The sequence below is a fragment of the Pelobates fuscus genome, chromosome 2 (assembly GCF_036172605.1).
Source record: "Pelobates fuscus isolate aPelFus1 chromosome 2, aPelFus1.pri, whole genome shotgun sequence".
Classification (NCBI taxonomy): domain Eukaryota; kingdom Metazoa; phylum Chordata; class Amphibia; order Anura; family Pelobatidae; genus Pelobates; species Pelobates fuscus.
Genome location: NC_086318.1, coordinates 273,639,379 through 273,659,740, shown reverse-complemented (window position 1 = coordinate 273,659,740; position 20,362 = coordinate 273,639,379). Strand labels below are relative to the sequence as shown.

Genomic DNA, 20,362 nt, shown 5'->3' with positions numbered 1-20,362 from the left:
TTGTCATCTGCTGGTTCCCATTCTTTTTACATACAGTTCTGGCAAGCATCCCATGGTCATTAATATATATTTAATATATATTTCTTAAAGTCCTTTATTGTTTTAATAATATTGCCTAAAAGCATCACAAATCACTTAAGGGTATTTTCTCTAAACAGTGAATTTCACTGGAAAGCTAATTTGCAAATTTCAGTCTGAAATATTCAAGCTGATATTATGTGTAAATTGGAATATGCTATATTTTGGGCCAAAACAGCTAATTGTAAAGAATTCTCTATTTTTAATTCACTGTAATTCACTGCTTAGGATACAGTTCACAATGTGTTTGCTCTTCCATTTTTATTTTATTTGTATGTAATGGGCAGACTTAGTTGCAGTGGCTTCCAGCACTGAACAGGTTAATAAAAAGATGCAAAACAGCAGCAGGGATTTCAGTTTAGATAATAAAAAGTGTAGATTAAGCAAAACACATTGCCCACCCCTAGGCTTGCCATGGGGGTCTGCAACGCAAAGGGGAAATCTGGTGGCAACTAAACATTAGCATTATGAGTGTTTTGCAATGTGTTGGGCACACCTCTGGCACTCGAGGGGTTAACTCAGGTTTACAAAATGTCTCTCTAAGTGCAACATATAGCTCTGCATTTAATACTGGAAATGGTTAAAGGGCCACATGCTGTAAGGGACCCTCACACATCCATAAGCATCCCAAAACCAGTTTGGATTGCTGCTTCCTTGAGATTAAGTATCCACAGGATCTTGGGGACGCACACTAAGGAGGCCCACCGGGTGGCCCATGCAGTACGGGCCACCCAGTGAGCGTTTGTTAGCAGGGGGCCTGGTCGCACTCTGTGGCCCTTTAACAGCATGACCAGGTCCCTTTGCTTTTTGGCAGCATGGGAGGAAGTGACTGAGTCACTTCCTTCCAGAGAGAGCTGAGTGGGAGAGACCACACCAGAGAAGAATGGAAGAAGAATGGAAGAAATGAATAACAGATCCTGAGAGAGGGTGAGAAGAGGAAGAGATTGAGGAAAGGTAAGTTCGGCATGACAGTGCCGCTTTAAGAATCATTTTTAATGTAAAAGAAGAACAAGGCATCCTGTAAGTGATGGTATGGCCCCATAGAGTCTTTGAAGTGACGGTTTGGCCTCATTATCATGTTTGCCTTTGTTACGGGACCGCTGCCTGTTAGGGATTTGCTGTGTGTCAGTCCCCATTAATTTGCCCCTATGTTGTGCGTATTCTTGTGGTTTACCTACTCCCCATTTGGGAGTCCCCATAGGAACCAGTTCTGTTCGCCTCCCGAATGGGGACTACCTCAATACCCTATTTAGAATGTTTGTTTGGAATGTTCACATCTCTTTAGAATGTTCGCACCTAAATCAACAAGATTTTAAAACTACAAACCGCAAGGGAAACCTCAGCACGTGCCGACTCTGGGTGGCAGCCCGTTCATTAAACGAACACCATTCAGGGGGAGCATTCGCCGATTGCTTCAGATCCTGAACGAGGACCTCCCCAGCACCCTTGGAGTGTTCACACCAATCAGTTAGAACGTTGGCAACTTGCAACATAAGTGTAAAACCACAAGGGAAGTAATTAATGCTTCCCTTGGTGGCCGCCGTTCGTACAGACGAACACCGGCCAGGGGGAGCATTCGTGTCCCGAAAGGAGACACTTCTCTTGCCTGGTTTCACCCAGGGACCCCGCGAATGTAGGCGGTTGCCGTTCTGGGGGTCTCTGAGATTGCTGGGGACACTCTTTGGGGACAATGGCGGTTTGGCGGGCTTTTTGTGCCTGGAAGCCCGGAAGGCGAGAGTCTTTCCCACGCTGGGACTCCCAGGAACATAGGGTCCTAGTTAGAAGACCCCCCCCCCCCACCACGGGAAGTGGGAAGCCCTGTATTTGGGTGTCGGAAACTGGGGACAAAGGAACTAGAGCTCCTGTTCCCGCAAAGGCCGCTGGGAGGGGGAGGACCCTGGGTGGGGACATTGTCTGTATGAATGATCCAACCCTTACAGAGGGAAACTATAACACCAAGTGTGGCCAATAAAATTGTGTTGTACCGCTAGAACTGTGTCGCGCGGTTATTGGGGAAAATGGGTCTCTTACTTTCATTAATAGCAGGGGTAACCAGCCGCTTTACCCAGGGCCCGCTACAACTGGTGGTAAGCGGCAGGATCCTACGTCCCAGCCAAAAAGACCCATGGACTATACATCCCTAAAACAACCAACATTACAAGATTTGTGTGAAGCCAGAAGGATAACCCCTGGCCACCTTAACAAGGACGACCACGCACGCAGTGAGGTAGCTACACTCCAGCCAGAGGCCCGGGGAAGAGGATGAACTACACGTGGAGGTAGCCCGGTGCCTGGCATATTACAAAGAGCCACCCTCAGAGGAATCCATGAATAGGATTTTTTCTGAGGCAGAAGCCTATGTCCTTGCATGGAAAAAGAGGATGAACCCCCCGCAATCAGACGAACAAAGGACCAGAGAGAGGACCCTAGAAGGCCCGGCCCGAAAGCACAAGTTACCCTTTGCCGCCTTTAAAGAATTCAAGGATGCATAAAAAGGCATCAACGACTTCCTGCAGGAATTTGAGCGCCAGTGCTTATTGCAGGAAGTCGCCCCCACAGACTGGGTCACTATCTTGGCAAGGACCCTAACAGTGAGGGCGACCGAGCCCTACCGAGATGTACCAGCAGACCAGATCCGGAAGTGCGAGTCTGTCAAAGAAGTCCTCCTAGCCGGGTATGCTGTAACCTCGGAGGCATACTGCAGGAAGTTCAGAAGGACCAAGAAAGACGAGAAGGACTCCCATTCGAAGTCGGCATGCCGCATCACCCGAGCCACCCAGAGCTTGATGGCCTCGCAACAGGTTAAATCCCCCGAAGAGATTCTCCAAATGTTCATGCACGAACACTTTTACAACAGGCTCCCCACTGAGGTGCTGGAATTGGTGAGAGACCGGCAGCTCAAGACTGTGACCGAAGCAGCCAAACGGGCTGACAAGTATGCGGATACTCGCCGGTCCCAATGCCCTGCTTCCTCTCCCAGCTACCAACCCCTCCCCCCCCCATCTGACCTCTGCAACAACCCAACCCCTCTACCACAGCTCCCCTTCCCGGTCTGGTCACCCCCTCCATTTTTCCAGTGCCTCCAGCTCGGCCACATCAAAATGAACTGCCTCCAAAACCGGGGCAAGCCCCAGTGGGTCACCCCCTTCTGGCCTGCGAGTAGCAGCTCTCTGCTACCATGATGACCCCACAGAGTTTCAGAGCGTCGACGAAGAAGCCAGGCCGCCCATGATATCCCCTTGGCAGGGCATTTGGGAAGGAGTCATACTCACCCAAAGCTACTTCTGGCCAGGCATCTCTACTAATTTGAGGCAGTACTGCAACACCTGCGATGTCTGCCATAGAGTGGGGAAGCGGGGCGATCGACACAAGGCCCTGCTCTATCCCCTCTCTGTTATTGAAGATCCATTCGGCAGAGTTGCTGTCGATATCATAGGCTAAGCCTAGTCCCTCTGGGAAGAAGTACATTCTGACCATCGTGGACTATGCACCTCGGTTTCCCGAGGCAGTCACACTGAGGAGTATTTGGGCAAAAACTGTGGCTGAAGCCCTGATGCGAGTTTTCTCCCAGATGGGCTTTCCCCAGGTGATCCTCTCGGACCAGGGCACCAAATTCACTGCCAAAATGACCCACCAACTGTGCAGGTTATGCGGCATTAGACCGATTCTGAGTTCTCCTTACCACCCCCAGACCAATGGCCTGTGCGAGCGCTTCAGTGGTACTTTGAAACAAATGCTCCGTACTATTGCAGTGACTCACAAGGATTGGGAGAAATTCCTTCCCCATCTCCTGTTCGCTTATCAGGAGGTGCCCCAGAAATCTACTGTTTTCCCTGTTTGAGCTGATATTCGGTTGGAGGGCGAGGGGGCCACTAAACCTAGTTCAGGAACACTGGGAGAGAACTGGGGATCAGGAAGGGACCCCCATCGTCCCATGCGCTGGAGTTTAGAGACTGCCAGGAGGAACCCATTTAGTAAGGGAAAACCTCCAGGTGGCCAAGAGGCGCCAGTGCACATGGTACGATCGGGGTGCCAGGAGCCGTAGCTTTCAGGTCAGGCAGAATGTTTTAGTACTGAAACCAGTCAGACATTACAGGCAGCCTGGCAGGGCCCATACGTGGTAGTGGAACAGAAAGAGAACACTACCCATGTGATTGGCCCGTGCTCGGGTACCGGAGTCTGACGCCCGTTACATGTTAACATGCTGAAGCCCTACCACGAGAGGAAAGAGGATGTCGCCGCCTTTTTTTTTTTTCTTTTTTTTTTTCTTCTTTATTTTTGTTGTGCATAAAGATATAACAATGCGTATGTGGTACCCCAACGGAATTCCACAAACCTTTCAATGACAGTTATAACAGTGGGGTACATGGTAGTACTTGCACAATTTTATATTAACATGAGTGGTCCGTTCTATTACTAATAGCTTGTGTGTGGGTATATTACGTGAGACAATAGAGGTAATTAAGGTCATGCATAGTGTTTAGTCGATCAATATTTCCCTGAGACATATATAAGATTGGGACTGTGCCTGTTTTAAGTAATATGGGAATTAACAGGATTAACAAATCAGGCATGTAATGTAGAATGATGAGTCGAGTATTATGCAACAGTAGTATAAACTTTGCAGCGTAGGGCGAAATAGGTAGACGTCGCATGCTGCTTGTAAGAAGCTGGGTGATTGTTTTAACTATGCAGGATAAGATTCCCCCCTTAGGCCCCTGTGGCCACATATGAGTATGCTTAGTAAGTTTGCCTAATCCTGACAGATTAATTTACACTTGTGCTACATACATGCATTATGCTGTTTAAAATCAGTGGGGCGCTTTAGCAGAGTGTCTTCATGAGACCCTGGTTATAAAGGACATAACAAAATAGTTGCCACTTTAAACGAGGGATCAGATGGCAATGTCCTCAGAGAAAATAGTATGGGCGCTAGATAAACCGTTAAGAGACCTAGCTGGCTCAGAGTGCAGGTAAGACAGGAGGCGACAAAGGATAGTGAGACAATATTTAAATTTCTAGCCCTGTGGTGCTAATGGGGCCCCCTGCAGCACCTTTAGCACAGTGCAGTCACCCTACGCCCCGTATCGGTAGGGCATAGTCCCTGTCCGCCCTGGGGCATGTCAGGCTTGGAGGTGCTGATGATAGGCAGTGTGGTTTGGCTATCAGGGTTTGATCTCTCTGTGACTTGTTAGGCTTGGGCTTGTGCCATGTCGGTTCTCGCCTCCGTGCCGTTGCCGGCGGGTCTTTACCGGGTCGGCGTGTGGAAGAGCCTTGCTGACGTGGGTATGCAGGTCGGCGTTGGTGCCGGGCTGTGGATTGGGTATACTGTGCCTTGTGCTGGGTTCTAGTTGCTGGTGTGCGTCTCCTCACCTGTGTTCCCGCCGGCGGTGGAGCGTGTCGTTTGAGGCGCCATTTTTGGGCGTGCTTGGTTTGGGTGAGCAAGCCGTCTGGATGGGAGCTGCAGGGTAGAGCCATGGGTGCACTTGTAACCTGAGCCTGTGTGTTGCTCAGTCTGTCTTCCAGCTTTTTCCAAAACGCTTCAAATGTAGCGTTGATCCGTGCCAGGATGTCGCTTACATGTGAGGTGTCAGGTGGCCCGGCTGCTTTCTCCGCCATATTGGAGTCAGCTTGCCTCCGTTGGGGTTGTTGCCGCTTCCTCTGGAGGTGCCCACCTGGGACCGGGATGACCCCCTCCGGTCCATTGGGGGGGGGGGGAACGATGGCCCGTGCTCATGCTTGTGGCTGTTGGAGGCAACAGGGGAGCGGCCATCTCCCCTGCACCGAGCATGCTAGTAGGCCTCATAGGGTGCTTCGGTGCCTCCTGCCCTGTATTCCACATGTTTGATATCCACGTGTAGCTCCCGGTGTCACCTTTCTCTGAGGTGCTTATGCGAGTCGATTAGGGTGCTTTGTAGGTTTATTATTCGGGAGATTTGTCTGTTGGAGCAGGAGCACCTCTTTTCTGCTGCCTCTCGGCTCAGCGGTCAGGCCCCGCCCCGATGTCGCCGCCTTTTGAGCACCATCCTCAGAAGATTACGGCAATTTTCCCTTGCCTGACCTCCTAGAGGATGGAGCTCAGCCAGGGTTCATAGAGGAGGTTGTGACGGACCGCTGGCACTCCGACAGAGTACCTCCGCCAATCCATGCTCCTAGTGCTCGCTGAAGACTCCAGGCACTCCAACCGACACCATCAGCACTGCAGATCAGTGATGCAGCTGCAGTCTTTTTTTCCAGAGAGCGTAACAGAACAGCTCTTACAAGCGCTCCGTGATTATAGCAAGAGAGTATGACGAGCATAGCAATGCCTTGTAGCAGATTCCCCCAATAAGAGACAGGACAGACTGAGGGTGAAAATGAACTCCAGTTTAAATCACTCTGCTTTTATGCCCATTTTACAAACATAGTACCGCCCACAGGGTTTTGTAAAACAACCAATAAAATATGTACATTACAATAAAACACTCCCAGCATTACACACAAACACTCCCCTCTGCCTGTGATATAATTACTATACACAATGGGTTAAAGTAATCACAGGCAGGAAAAATACACTTTTTACACATACACTGTAACTTTAAAAATATACATTCAATCTTCATAAAAGTTACATATTAATACTCGGCACACTTTAATTACACACATATCCCAAAAATAAAAAAAGTTAGCTGGAAGTCCTTTATGACTGACCACAAGCACATTTTCGTGCCCAAAACAGTACCATAGATTTGGGCTGTGCGGTCGGTCAATTTCACACTGAAAAAATTACTACAGGTAAGTCACTGAAGGGGTTTTAACCCCTTCAGCATCTTGGGATGGGGTATGGGAGGGAGAGGGGACCTGCAGTGCCAGGAAAATGATTTGTTTTCCTGGCACTGGAGAGTCCTTTAACAGCTAAATAACTTCCTTAGAGGCAATTCATATGTATAGGAAGATTAATATCCCACAGCTCAAAGTTTTGTCACATGTGTCCAAAAAATTGTAATTTTAATACACTCATATACAACAAAATACAATGTGGACTGCGGCTGGGTAGCAAAAGTAAATACAAAAGACAGCCACTCCACACTCTATCCTTATGTGTCCCTACCCGGAGCTGTAGTGGTTTGGCTTTCCCTGGGGTCCAGTGGGGCTTCAGTCATCTCCCTGCTCTGCTCCATAGAGCGCTGTTTAGTGATGCTGGGGCCGGAAAGACGTCATATTCCGGCTCCCAGCATCACTGGAGGATGTGCAAGGGAGCAGAGCAGGGAGGTTACAGCTCCCTTGCGCACCTGCCCATCTGCCTCAATCCTCCAGGAGCCTCCCGCCCGTGCACACACCCCACACTCTCCCTATGCAGGATGACAGATTGACCGCACGCCACGCTCTCCATCAGGTGGCTTGCCGAGCGCAAATGCTCTCCCTTCAGCTGGCCGACTCCATCCCCTTCCTGTTATTGAAGATCCATTCGGCAGAGTAGCTGTTGATATCATAGGCCCCCTAGCTAAGCCTAGTCCCTCTGGGAAGAAGTACATTCTGACCATCGTGGACTACGCACGGCCACCTCCACTTATAGGCAGCCTACCACCACAGGGGCTGAATGAGCCAGCAAATCCCAAGCGCCAGGACTGAAATCCTAGTCGCCATGGCGACCTAGCGCCTTTGATTTGTTGAGCCTTGGCGTACATGCAGTCATTGTAAAAGAAAGTACACCTTCTTTGAATTTACTTGAATTTACTTTAACTTTCTCAATTTTACCTCAGCTTACAGTTTACTTGACGCATTATGATTACTAAAGTGAATTGAAATTTTTATGGTTCTTGGAGTCTGTGTGTGCAGACTAGTTTAATCACTCTGCTGCCAGAGGTGTAATGTTATTTCCAGCAGTGTCATTGGGTCATCATTAGCCAGTCTAAAACAAGAATTCTGGACTGGCATTTTTCAGTTCTGTGCATGTTTGGTGTCTGCTGTCACACACACTCCACATATGCCACCCCTGATCTCCCTGACCAAGGTGACTTACAGTTTTCTTTTTAGAGTAACCCTTTAAAGTTTGCTATTGGTTGTGCTAAAAATGTCTAAAGGAACACTGTCTTACTGCAGTCTACACGCTGTTAACCATAACTACTTCAATAGATTAAAGTTTGGTTTTTAAAATGCACATACATCCGCTTCATTATTTACCCTTGTAGACACTGTAATAGTGGAATGAGCAAGGAAATTCACTTTTTGACATTGTATCAATAGTGACATTGTAACACTGTTATCTGTTATAAATCTCTGAATCACATCTCACATGTACATCATTTTTTTTTTAAGTAGACAACCCAGGGTATTCAATATGGGTATGTCCAGTTTTTTTTAGTAGCCACTTAGTCACAAACACTGGCAAAAGTTAGCATTTGTATTTGTTTGTGTGAAAATTGCAAAAAACTAATAGAATTTTGGCCAGTGTTTGTGACTAAGTGGCTACTAAAATAGACTGAACATACCCCATTTGCAATACTGTTACAAAGTCCCCTCTGTCTGCTACAACCTTTTTACTTTGCTGCTATTTTTTGTTACTTTTTGTCAAAACAACTATTGCAGGCCATTCATGTACGAATGGCCGACCACCCGGCCCCTGGCGGCTGCCGCCGATTTAATCCCGTTCACCTCTCAAATTACTGAACAAACTGTCGAACGGACGACCACCCTACCTGAGGAGTGTGCCTACAATCAACCACCCAGGAGCTGTGTTTTTTGTGGTTAACCGCAGCCTAATTGATTGTCAACGGGGTGGTCACCGTTCGTATAAGAGGGTTGAACGGGGTACCGAACTAAATATCGAACGACCGACCACCATACCTGATGAGTGTGCCCCCAGTTAACCACCCTGAAGCTGCGGCAACATAATTGATCATCACCAGGGTGGTCGTCGTTCGTATGCACGAACACGTGGCAGCGGCCATCTTTTATTGTCGAACGCCATGGGGGACCTGGCCGCCAAAAGCCTGGTAAAATTTTCTGACACAATTTTGCATGAACCCCGCTGGGGCCATCTTGCCCGTCCGTTCGTGCATAAAACCCCGAAAGACGTGCTGTTCGACACTTGGTCCTCACGAAGGATATACTGACCCCTTGCAAGACGCCATGGCCGAGGATACACAGGCTGCTAATTGTCGAACAGCCCTACAGACAATTTTTATCCCCATGGCATTCGCATACTTTTAGTGAGATCGGAGCGCTTTTCTGATATTTTCTGCGCTCAGATCCAAGCTGTCTGGGGATGGGTTGAATGTAATGCCCACTATAATGTAAAGCGTATACATTTTTATTCAGTTTTTCGTGTGTCTATAAAAGTGATATTATTTCATGTACCTGGAGATAATTGAGTTGAGACCAATTATCTCCAGGGTAGGAAGGAGTGTTTTGGAAAATGCACTGTGTTTCTATTGGTTGTTACACTTTGTAATCCTGTGTACCATCAGGTCCAGAGGGGTGTTCCTCTGGCCTGAAAATATGTATTTAAGCCGTGCATGAATGCCCATTAAACCAGGCATTTTTACCCTCAACTCGCAGCCTCGACTGATGTTGTAGGGAAAGGTGTTATACTAGCTTTACTTATGGCTAGTGGGATATCTATACTTACAGGATTACTACTGGATATCGTTCGGAGCTGCGCTCTTACTCTCCAAGATCGGGAACCTGGACATCTAAGCTTTCCAACCTTCAGCTAGCCAGGAGGCAACCGTAACAAATACCTTGGGTTGACTTCTTTTGCAAATGGTATGCCATCATGGGGGGTAATTCTCATTCCTGGGCTACCATACGCTCTCAAAGGCAACGTAACGAACCTGGCAATTTTCAATGTAAAAATATTTGACCCTGTAACTTTCAAAAACACTATAAAACCTGTACATTGGGGGTACTGTTATACTCAGAAGACGTTGCTGAACACAAATAGCAGTGTTTCAAAACAGTAAAACATATCACAACAATTATATCTTCAGTGAAAGTGCAGTTGCAAGTGTGTGAAAAATGTAAAAAAAAAAAAAAAACTTTCACTGACAATATCATCGTTGTGATATGTTTTACTGTTTAAAAACTCTAATATTTGTGTTCAGCGAAGTCTTCCAAGTAAAACAGTACACCCCATGTACAGGTTTTAAGGTGTCGTAGAAAGTTACAGGGCTAAATACAGTACTAGCAAATTAAATTCTCTGGACTTTCGACCTGGGTTGTCAGGCAGGTCCCTCAAATTGCAATTAAAAATATTACATAAATATGCACGTAGAATTTAAATATATATGCATGTTCATATATTTGAAGTCTATGTGTAAATTTATGAAATCATTTATGTAATTTTGTATATGGAGATATATATATATATGTGTATATATATATATATATATATATCATAATATTTTGATTTATTGATATATACATAGATGTATATCTAATGTCATTCTAAGTGTATTTTGATGTGTGAAATATACAAAATACAGTTAGAATAAAATTTCATATATATATATATATATATATATATTTTATTTTTTATTTTTTTGTTTTACGTTTTTTAACTTATTTTAATTTACTTATTTGTATTTTATAATATATATACAATATATATAGTTATTATATATGTGTGTAATTTAATTAAAAGTGTATTTTTATATTAATGTATGTATTAATATAAAAATACACTTGGTAAATATATATATTTATAATGTAATTTTTTTAACTTTTTATTTTTTTGATTTTACACTTTCAGCACAGACAGTCCCCCTGCAGGCAGAAACATGGACATCTATTGTGGCCATGTGACTGCTCTGTTGAGCGGTCACGTGGCCGCGGGGTCCTATTTCGATCGCCGCTGGGGGAACAACGGCAGCCGGGTGAGTAAAGATTAGGGTTATGACAGTTCAGGACCGTCACCGATCCTCAATGGGGTTTTTCCGATGACAGTGCTGAACCGCCAGCGGCTGGGAAGGGGTTAAGTCAGGAGTCTCTTGCTAAATATGTGTCCTGTGGATGACATTTTTCCAATTTTGAAAATACATTTATGAAGTTAAATTTGCTTTTGTTTTTAATGTATTATGTATGTAGAAATCTTCTGACATGCCAATGTCTACTGAGTCCTTCTAGCCATCAATCAATTGCCTGTTTTATCTATTGATTGACCATTTTTAGCCATGTGATTACTACACTAACTTCATTTAGATTGAACATGGTATTTATAGTTGGTCATTTTGTTGTTTTTCAGGCAAGAGTTTTTATTTTTTTCTAGTCTTTGGTGGTGATGAAAATATTCTCACTTTGTATTTGTTAGGTACGCAATAACCGTGTGGTATTTTGATGCAGATGAAAGGGCCAGAGCCAAAGAAAAGTATCTGAACACAGGTAATTTTTTATTTTTATTTTAAAGGTTTGCAACAAAATAAAATGTTTACTTGTGAGAGCAAGTAGCCTTCTTCCTTAAAGAACACTCCAGGCACCCAGACCACTTCTGCCCATTGGAGTGGTCTGAGTGCGAACGCCCACTACCCTTAACCCTGCAACTGTAATTATTGCAGTTTTCATAAACTGCAATAATTACCTTGCAGGGTTTACAGCCACTAGAGGGCACTTCCTGCTTCATACCACAGGTTTTCTGTGCTAGAGCATCGCTGGACGTCCTCACGCTGTGTGAGGACCTCCAGCGTTGCTCAATTCCCCATAGGAAAGCATTGAAAAGCATTTTCAATGTTTTTCTATGGAGAGCTCTAATGTGCATGCGCAGCATTGCCGTGCATGCACATTAGGTCTCCTCAGCCGGCGGGCGGGATCAGTCTCCCCGCCGACTGACGTAATGAAGGCGAGGAGCGGCGGCGACCCGAAACCACCGCCGAGGGACATCGGCGGGGGTCTCATGTAAGTCACTGAAGGGGTTTTCACCCTTTCAGCAACTGGGGATGGGTGGTGGGAGGGAGAGGGGACCTGCAGTGCCAGGAAAACAGATTGTTTTCCTGGCACTGGAGAGTCACTTTAAAGGACCACTCTAGTGCCAGGAAAGCATACTCGTTTTCCTGGCACTAGAGTGCCCTGAGGGTGCCCCCACCCTCAGGGACCCCCTCCCGCCCAGATCTGGAAAGGGGTTAAATCTTACCTTTTTCCAGCGCTGGGCGGAGAGCTCTCCTCCTCCGATCCGCCTCTTCTCCTCCCCGTCGGCTGAATGCGCACGCGCGGCAAGAGCTGCGCGCGCATTCAGCCGGTCACATAGGAAAGCATTCATAATGCTTTCCTATGGACGCTTGCGTGCTCTCACTGTGATTTTCACAGTGAGAATCACGCAAGCGCCTCTAGTGGCTGTCAGTGAGACAGCCACTAGAGGAAAAAGGGGAAGGCTTAACTAATTGATAAACATAGCAGTTTCTCTGAAACTGCTATGTTTATAAAACAATTAGTTAACCCTAGCTGGACCTGGCACCCAGACCACTTCATTAAGCTGAAGTGGTCTGGGTGCCTAGAGTGGTCCTTTAAGCAAAAATGAAGAGCTAAAAAGCAGGTGGGCTTTGTGGATATTGAAGTCGCGTTGTCACCAAAAATAAGCTTGATCTAATCTGTTTCTGTATAACTCCCTGTTACTGAATACAATTATATTTTAATATGATTAAAATAAAATAAAAACAGAAATGATTTGCTCTTAACCCCTTTAGGACTGAGCCAATTGTACTAGTTGTGATCAAAACAAAACCTGGATTTTGTGCTATATATGGTTCAACCATAATTCACCTCTTTCATATTAAGTGCACCCACACTTATTATATATCATTTTGTTCAGGAGAAAAGGGGCTTTCATTTCATTTTGAATATTTATATATGAAACATAATTTAATATGAATAAATTCTAAAGTGCGAGAAATTAATACATTTTGATATTTTTTAAGTTCCACATGACATTTTAACTGTGAATGTCATAATACTGTTTGCTTTTATTGCAATAAAATACACATATTTGTATTCAGTGATTTATCACGTGTAAAACAGTACCCACTATGTACATGTTTTTGGTGTTTTGGGAAGTTAAAGGGTCAAATATAACATGTAAAAATTTTAAGGTTATACACATTGAAATTCGCCAGATTGGTTATGTTGCCTTTGAGACCAAATGGTAGCCCAGGAATATAAATTACCCCATGACGGCATACTATTTGCAAAAGTAGACAACCCAAGGTATTACAAATGCGGTATGTCCAGTCTTTTCTAGTAGCCATTTAGTTACAAACACTGGCCAAATTTGGCATTCATATTTGTTTCTGTGGAAAAATAAAAAAAATTAAATTAAACGCTAATTTTGGCCAGTGTTTGTGACTAAGTGGCTACTAAAAAAAGACTGAACATGCTCCATTTGCAATACCCTTGGTTGTCTACTTTTGCAAATGGTTTGCCATTCTGGGCTACCATACGGTCTCAAAAACAACAAATCGGGCAAATTTCAATGTGAAAAAAAGGGAACTGAAGCCTTATATTTGACTTTTGAAAACGCCATAAAACCTGTACATGGGGCGTACTGTTATACTCAGGAGACTTCACAAACACAAATATTAGTGTTTCAAAATAGTAAAATGCATCATAACAATTATATCGTCAGTGGAAGTACAGTTGTTGTGTAAAAAATACTACATTTTTACTGACTATCATTGTTGTGATATGTTTTACTGTTTTTAAACACTAATATTTTTGTTCAGCGAAGTCTCACGAGTAAAACAGTACCCCCCATGTACAGGTTTTATAGTGTCCTAGAAAGTTACAGGGCTTAATATGGGGCAAAGGGGGTGCTCCCAGGCAGACCCCAGGATCGCGACCGCCATCAGGGGAACGGCGAGGACGGCAGGGACGTTCTATGCTGTCCACCGGTGTTTAGGACCACCCGAAAAAAGACGGCATAGAAGACTAGAAGGGGTTAATAAAGACTACAATTTGTGTTTTTATACCAGTTGAGTTGGTTTTTACATTTCTTATGTGGGTAATCTTTTGAGAGCTGGTATCCCCGGTCTTTGTATTGCCTGGGACCATTTCACAAATTGTTGTTTCTTTCTAATTTCAATATTGCCTATATTGGGTTATGCCCATATTACCCACCAAGTCCAACTTGACCTCAGGGCCAGATCTTTCTATCCCTGGAGTCTAGTTTTTTTTATTTTTCTTTCTAAAATATAAATTAAATAAGGACATATTGTGGCTAGCTTTCCAGACAATTTCTTCTATCCTGGATTTGGTGCTATCTGGTTATCCCATTTAAGGAAGTGGGTAAACATAATAGAATCATGCATTTCTATTATATCTGGAAAATGTATTCCCCATTTATTTTGCCTATTTTAGTTAAAATATGAAATGCCATTCTAGGTGTTTTGCCTACCCAAATAAACTAGATCAACCATATCCCTTCTGTGACGAAACCAATCTCGCCACATTGTATTGGAGGAGCCTGGTTGCCCGCCTGCTGCCTCTGGACTATGGACCGGCAGCTAAAGGGTTAATTTTACTGTGCAGAAGGATTTATTTCTCCCTTTCTGCACAGCAGTTCGGTAGATTCCATCTACCGAACAAACAGCCGTTCACCAACATCCCCAGAGCCGTGGGAAGCCGGCCGGCGTTGTTAATTGGCCACCCAGAAGCTGGAGTGTGCTGCCAATTTACCTCCCTGAAGCTGCGGTCAACCGCAGCTTAATTGCTTGTTAACTGTGTGGCCGCTGTTACACTTTGCGGCCGCTAGGTGGCGGTGTTCTGGAGCTCTCGGGCAGCCAGCGCTTTTCTGCCCGGCTTTCATGCACCAAAATCGGACACTTTTACGTGCAGGCACCGCTGAACCTCCAGCCCCTGGTTCTCATTCGTATGGATTTGGTGAATGCAGGAAAATTCGGTAGTTTGTTTTATGTGAACTGTAGTAACCCAGATAGCCTGCCATGGAGCCTGTTCGTATAATTAAAGACTTTGGCTCCATGGCAATTAAAATGTATTTGTGTGGTCTGGGTGCCATTCTCCTAATAATGTGCACCCAGACCTGAGCTATCTGGGGATATGTTACATGTCTGTGTTTTGTGTATAAAATGTGTCTGTATGTATTTTAAAGTGATAGTCTGTTTCTGTGTCACCATGTGCATAATGGAGTCTGGCCTTTGTCCTAGGAGATAATTGAATTACTTCATTAATTATCTCCAGGGCAGAGAGGAGGAAACCAAGATGCATGGTGGGAAAGTATTGTGGCTGTGTGTACGAAAATGATACATGTCTGTCTGCTGTTTCAGTCTTCCATCTGGTCCCCTAGGGGAGTGTCCACCAGGTGGGAGACCTGCATAAATACAGGGGCAGGTAGCCCTGAATAAACAGACCACTGCTTGACCCTCAACACGGAGCCTTGTCTCGTTCTTGGGGGGATTCACTGTATGCTGATAGGGACTGACTGCCAGGAGTGTAAGCCGCTTGGGAGCTTTTCCTGTTCGTCTGCTAGCAGCAATTCGTGAGGTTCCAGTTCGGGAGTTTGGAGTGCTACCTTATTCCCTTGTATGCAGTTCGGGAGTTTGGTGCATTCACCTATATCCAATTCATGAGTTTTGGTGCTTTTACAGTAGCTGTGCCTTTCTGAGAAAAGGGGATTATCGCCTAAACTGATTTTTCCCCTTTTATGCTGAAACGGTCTGTAACACCTTCCCAAAACACTCCAGTTTGAAGATGATTCATTTGTCTTTCTGCCAATATATTGGTTATCTCCCTATTGTTATGGTATGATGCCTTCAGGCTAAACAGTGGCTTGAACTAAGCGAGTAGGTATAGATTATACATTCGGTATAATGGTGAACCTCAGGAGTGAAATTATTATGATAAAGCAAGTTAATAGTTCTGTGCAGTTTGACGATAGGTGATTCATATATTAGCTAGGTAAGCTGTCTTGGAGTACATTAATAGAAAGCAAGTTAAGCTAGTCATCTCTATTAGAGAGAGTTCTAGGGGTGCGATGCATAGTGAAAAGCATATCGTAGGAGCGAGAAAATAAAATAAAATTGAAAGAGAGGGAAATTTAAAGAACACTGTGAGTCCACAAACCAGTCCTTTTCAACCCATGCCAGTTCTTGGCGTATCGGCAGCAGGGCTGGGAAGGCAGAGGGTGTTGGAGCGGCAAGTGCGGGGCAAGGGCCCCTTCCAGCCCCAGGCCTGTGTAGAGGGTGGCATCTTTGGATCACTGACTCGAGGGCTGCGTGAGCTCCTGCGGGGTGATTGATGCTGTGGAGGCAATCTCCTCATGGCCCTCAGCCTAGGTGGGCTGCCTGCTTGTGCCGCTATTGGGAGGATGGTTGTTTTGCCCAGAGTAGGACGCCTCTTCCCCTCACTCCCAGCTTCGTTCTTGTATATTGGCTGCTTTTTCACTTTCATGTGTTTTGGGGGAGTCTGTCTCTGCTTCTCGTGTTCACTGATCAACTTGCCTTTATATGGTCGGGTGTGCACTTTCGCCCGAGGTGCCTGTTCCATGCAATTTATATTCTCTATATGCTTTGGTCTAGTTAGAAAGAGAAAATTACTTAGACCATCTGGATGAAATACCCAGGTATCTGAAGTAAGTACTGGAATGAGAAAATTGGGATCTTCCAAATTATTTAATGGTATGAATGTAAAAAGTCATTTAGCAAGCATTACCAAATTGGTGGTCAAATGCCCAAATTGGGTAGAAAATCTAGCCTTAGTGGCACACCTCAAAGTATCCTAGTCAGTGGAGTACTCATAGATTAGTCACAAAAATAGCTACAGATAATAGACTTTAATCATGGTAGGTCAATTTTGATAGCTACAGACTGTAGATAGACTTAGCTAAAATAGCTAAGTAAAGTATTGACTAGGATCACTGGTCTTTAGGTTGGGAGTATTCTTTGATTAAGACTGCTCTGGAGGCCACAAATGACATATGTGGAAATATCAAAATGAAGCCAACAGAGATTAAAATAGTCTAACAGATACTTCACAAGACAAACCTGCAATCATCTCCATATCAGAGGGTTAGATAACCGTAATGAGATCTAAAGGTAATACTTAAGACTCACGGGATATCTTACCCATATCTTGAGAAAAAAGGGGGGGATGATTTAAGCTTGCAGGACTATATGTATAGGTCTTGTGGTATAGTTAACTTCTCCCATCCATCCAGTCCAGTGTAATGAGGTGAAAAGTTAGAAAGTGAAAATTATAGTGATCTAATGTGAAGAACCATACTTAGATTGTTGGTTACCTACACATAGTGACAGTGCCCTAGTGAGAAAATAAGTGAAAGAAAGAAGAAACCTGACGCGCGTTTCAGTGCTTTCTGTGATGCTCCTTTGTCATGAGACGCGCGTCATGTGACGAAGGTGCATCACAGAAAGCACCGAAACGCGCATCGGGTTTCTTCTTTCTTTCACTTATTTTCTCACTAGGGCACTGTCACTATGTGTAGGTAACCAACAATCTAAGTATGGTTCTACACATTAGATACTACTTTTAAGACTGTTACGTCTAAGCTGTACAGAGGGGATTTATACTCTTCTCTAGGGGGTATTCCACGTTCTGTTGCCTGACCAGGCTTAGAGACAGATCTTAGATACCTGTGGTCTAATTCATTAGACTATGTACGAAGAGGGTGTGCCTACTTTATCTTGAGGTATTTTAAGGATTACATATTGGATTTACCATATGCAGTAAGACTAGGAGATTTTTTCAGTATTATAACTTTTCAAGTGACTGTTTCCTATGTTAGCTACGGTTTCCTTTGTAACCTACTCCTCAGAAGGGCATTACCATTCTTCTAAGAACATAGGAGATTGGCTTAGCTTAACTAGTTTTTACTTTTTGAATTCTACATTTCTCTATTAGCAGTAAGAGATATCCTAATTTAAATCACCTGGACGTTTCTGATGTGTGTGGTCTGATTTAACAATAAGACCACACACTGAAGGTGTATATATTTATAAACTTTGAGGACTTTCAGGATTACATGTTGGGTTATTGTATGCAGTAACACTGGGGGATTTATTCGGTATCAATATATTGTAACTGAATTTATCTTACCCCTGTATGTTTTTTAGCTGCAACCACCCTAGTAACCTAAGTTCTAATGAATATCATAAGTTGCTAAGAAATAGTGAGTGGACTCAATCTTTTTTTATCTCCTCTGCTATATACTACATCCTCTAAAACAGGAGAGAGAGATGGTCTGAATTTTTACTTTATACTTCTAGCTGAATATATACGGACTTTAACACTATGTACTTCGGGGATTCCACTTAGTGGGACCCCTTATTTTCGAGAGAAACCGCAGTCTATTGTTCGGCTACTAACCTCTGAAGTCATACCCCTACTTAGTGACCATATGATTATTACTTTGATAGTATAGGCCAATTTATCATCATTTCCCTATAGCCATTTACATTTTTTTTTTGCAAGGTTCTACTGAAGCTGCATCGAGCTTTTCCTTTTTAATCTCACTAGCACGTTTGTGTGTTGCACTATTACTATTTTTTTCTACTAAATTTAAATATTTAATAAAGATTGTTTGGGGGCGTGGCCTGGAAGCCGAGGAAGATGGCGGCGTGAACCCGGAGCTCCTCGCAAGGCTCACAGCAAACCCTCGCCAGTAGCACCTAATTGCCCCGAAAATGGGCAAATCACATAAGGCAACGCAAGCCTCGAAGCCCGCAGACACCCCAAGGGGAACATCGAACCCCTCCATGCGGCGAATCCTGACAAACCAAGCAGACGGAGAAACACAGGCCTCCACTGACTCGTTGGTCATAGGAGAGGCCCTCTCGACACCCAGCTTGAGTGGAGATGAAGCACATGCAGAGAAGCCACTACCGTACCCCTCAGAGCCGAACCCGGAATGGCTCTTCATCCTACCAGGGCAGACCTGGCGGAAGCAAACAACAGCCTCCGGACATCCATCACTGCAGAACTGCAGGCCATGCGGGAGGAATTTTGCGGCCTAAGTCAAAGGGTCTCCCAGATTGAAGCGGACTGCGACCATATACAGGCGGCGCAGTCTGCCAACACAGGAGCCCTTCAACTCACCACCCAGCGACTTCAGCAGATGGCACATCACCTTGAGGACCTCGACAACCGAGGTAGGAGACAGAACATTAGAGTCAGAGGGATCCCAGAAGATACCGATGAAGCTGCTCCAATACAGGCAACCCTTATGGGACTCTTTAACAATATACTGGGCCGCGCCCAGCAGGAACCTATCCACATGGTGAGAGCACATCGGGCACTTAGACCTAAAGGCCCTCCAGGGAGCTTGCCAAGGGATGCCATATGCTGCCTCACGGACTATCACCTGAAGGAGGAAATTTTACGCAAAGCCAGGGAGACTGACAGAATAATGCTGGGCAACACAGAGGTCCAACTATACCCGGACCTCTCTCCTACCACCCTTGCCTATCGCAGAGCTCTACGTCCATTCACTAGACAACTGCAGGCCAATAGAATCAAGTACCGCTGGTGCTTTCCAACCGGACTACAGGTTCACACGCATCGTGGCCCATACATGATAAAGGACCATGCCGACATAGAGGAACTGGGGAGAGAACTCCAGATCACACCAGCCCCTCTACAATGGCCGGACCCCTTAGTCCTCTATACACCCACCCAGGGCCCAAAGCCACGAATGGCAAGTAACCAGCTCCCAAGGATCACTCGACAACAAGCGACCGGCCCACGTGGCCTCTGAAGGGGGTAAAGCCAGCCATTATCAGGACTTGACTTGACTCGACACGGCCTCTTCTACTGGGGACTCACTCCACCTTGCTGAACTCAATCCCTCCCCGCCACCGGATTTATACAGACCGTGAAGAACTTCGGCACAACCTACACAAACTTGGGGCTACCTGTCGCACAAGAACGCATCTTCTACATGCAGGAACATGCCCTACACATGCATATTGAAGGCCCAAGGACTATGACGCAAGGACATTTTGCTATGGGCACCATGACCCGCACCACTAATCGCAAGTATCACACTTTACTGGCCGATAGGCCTGAGAGACTCTTAATGCTCATATGTAACCCTGCTTTCAAATCGCTAACTACCCACTGAGTGCCAAAACGGGGGGGGGGGGCGAGGGGAGGGGGGCGGGAGGGACAGGCAACAAGGGCTCGAAGATAATCAGGGGCCAGCTTTCAGGGATGCGGGGAGGGGGGAAAATGACCGGGACGGGCAACCGTCCCCTCCTCATAAGGGCCTTGTGATGACCTGGGTAGGAGCAGGCCGGGGGTGCGGGGGCCCGCCTCGCTCGGACCTCTGGCACACACACGCGGATAGAAC

The 20,362-nt window shown here is 45.3% G+C and overlaps 1 protein-coding gene across 2 annotated transcripts in view; it reads left to right on the top strand.

Annotated features, from left to right (window-relative positions):
* Positions 1–20,362, top strand: part of EGLN1 (egl-9 family hypoxia inducible factor 1) — a 243,618-nt gene that overhangs the window by 163,483 nt on the left and 59,773 nt on the right. For both annotated transcript variants that reach the window (XM_063443384.1, XM_063443385.1), the window contains exon 4: positions 11,369–11,439. In XM_063443384.1, coding sequence (XP_063299454.1) covers positions 11,369–11,439 — 71 coding nt within the window. The remainder of the gene's footprint in view (positions 1–11,368; positions 11,440–20,362) is intronic.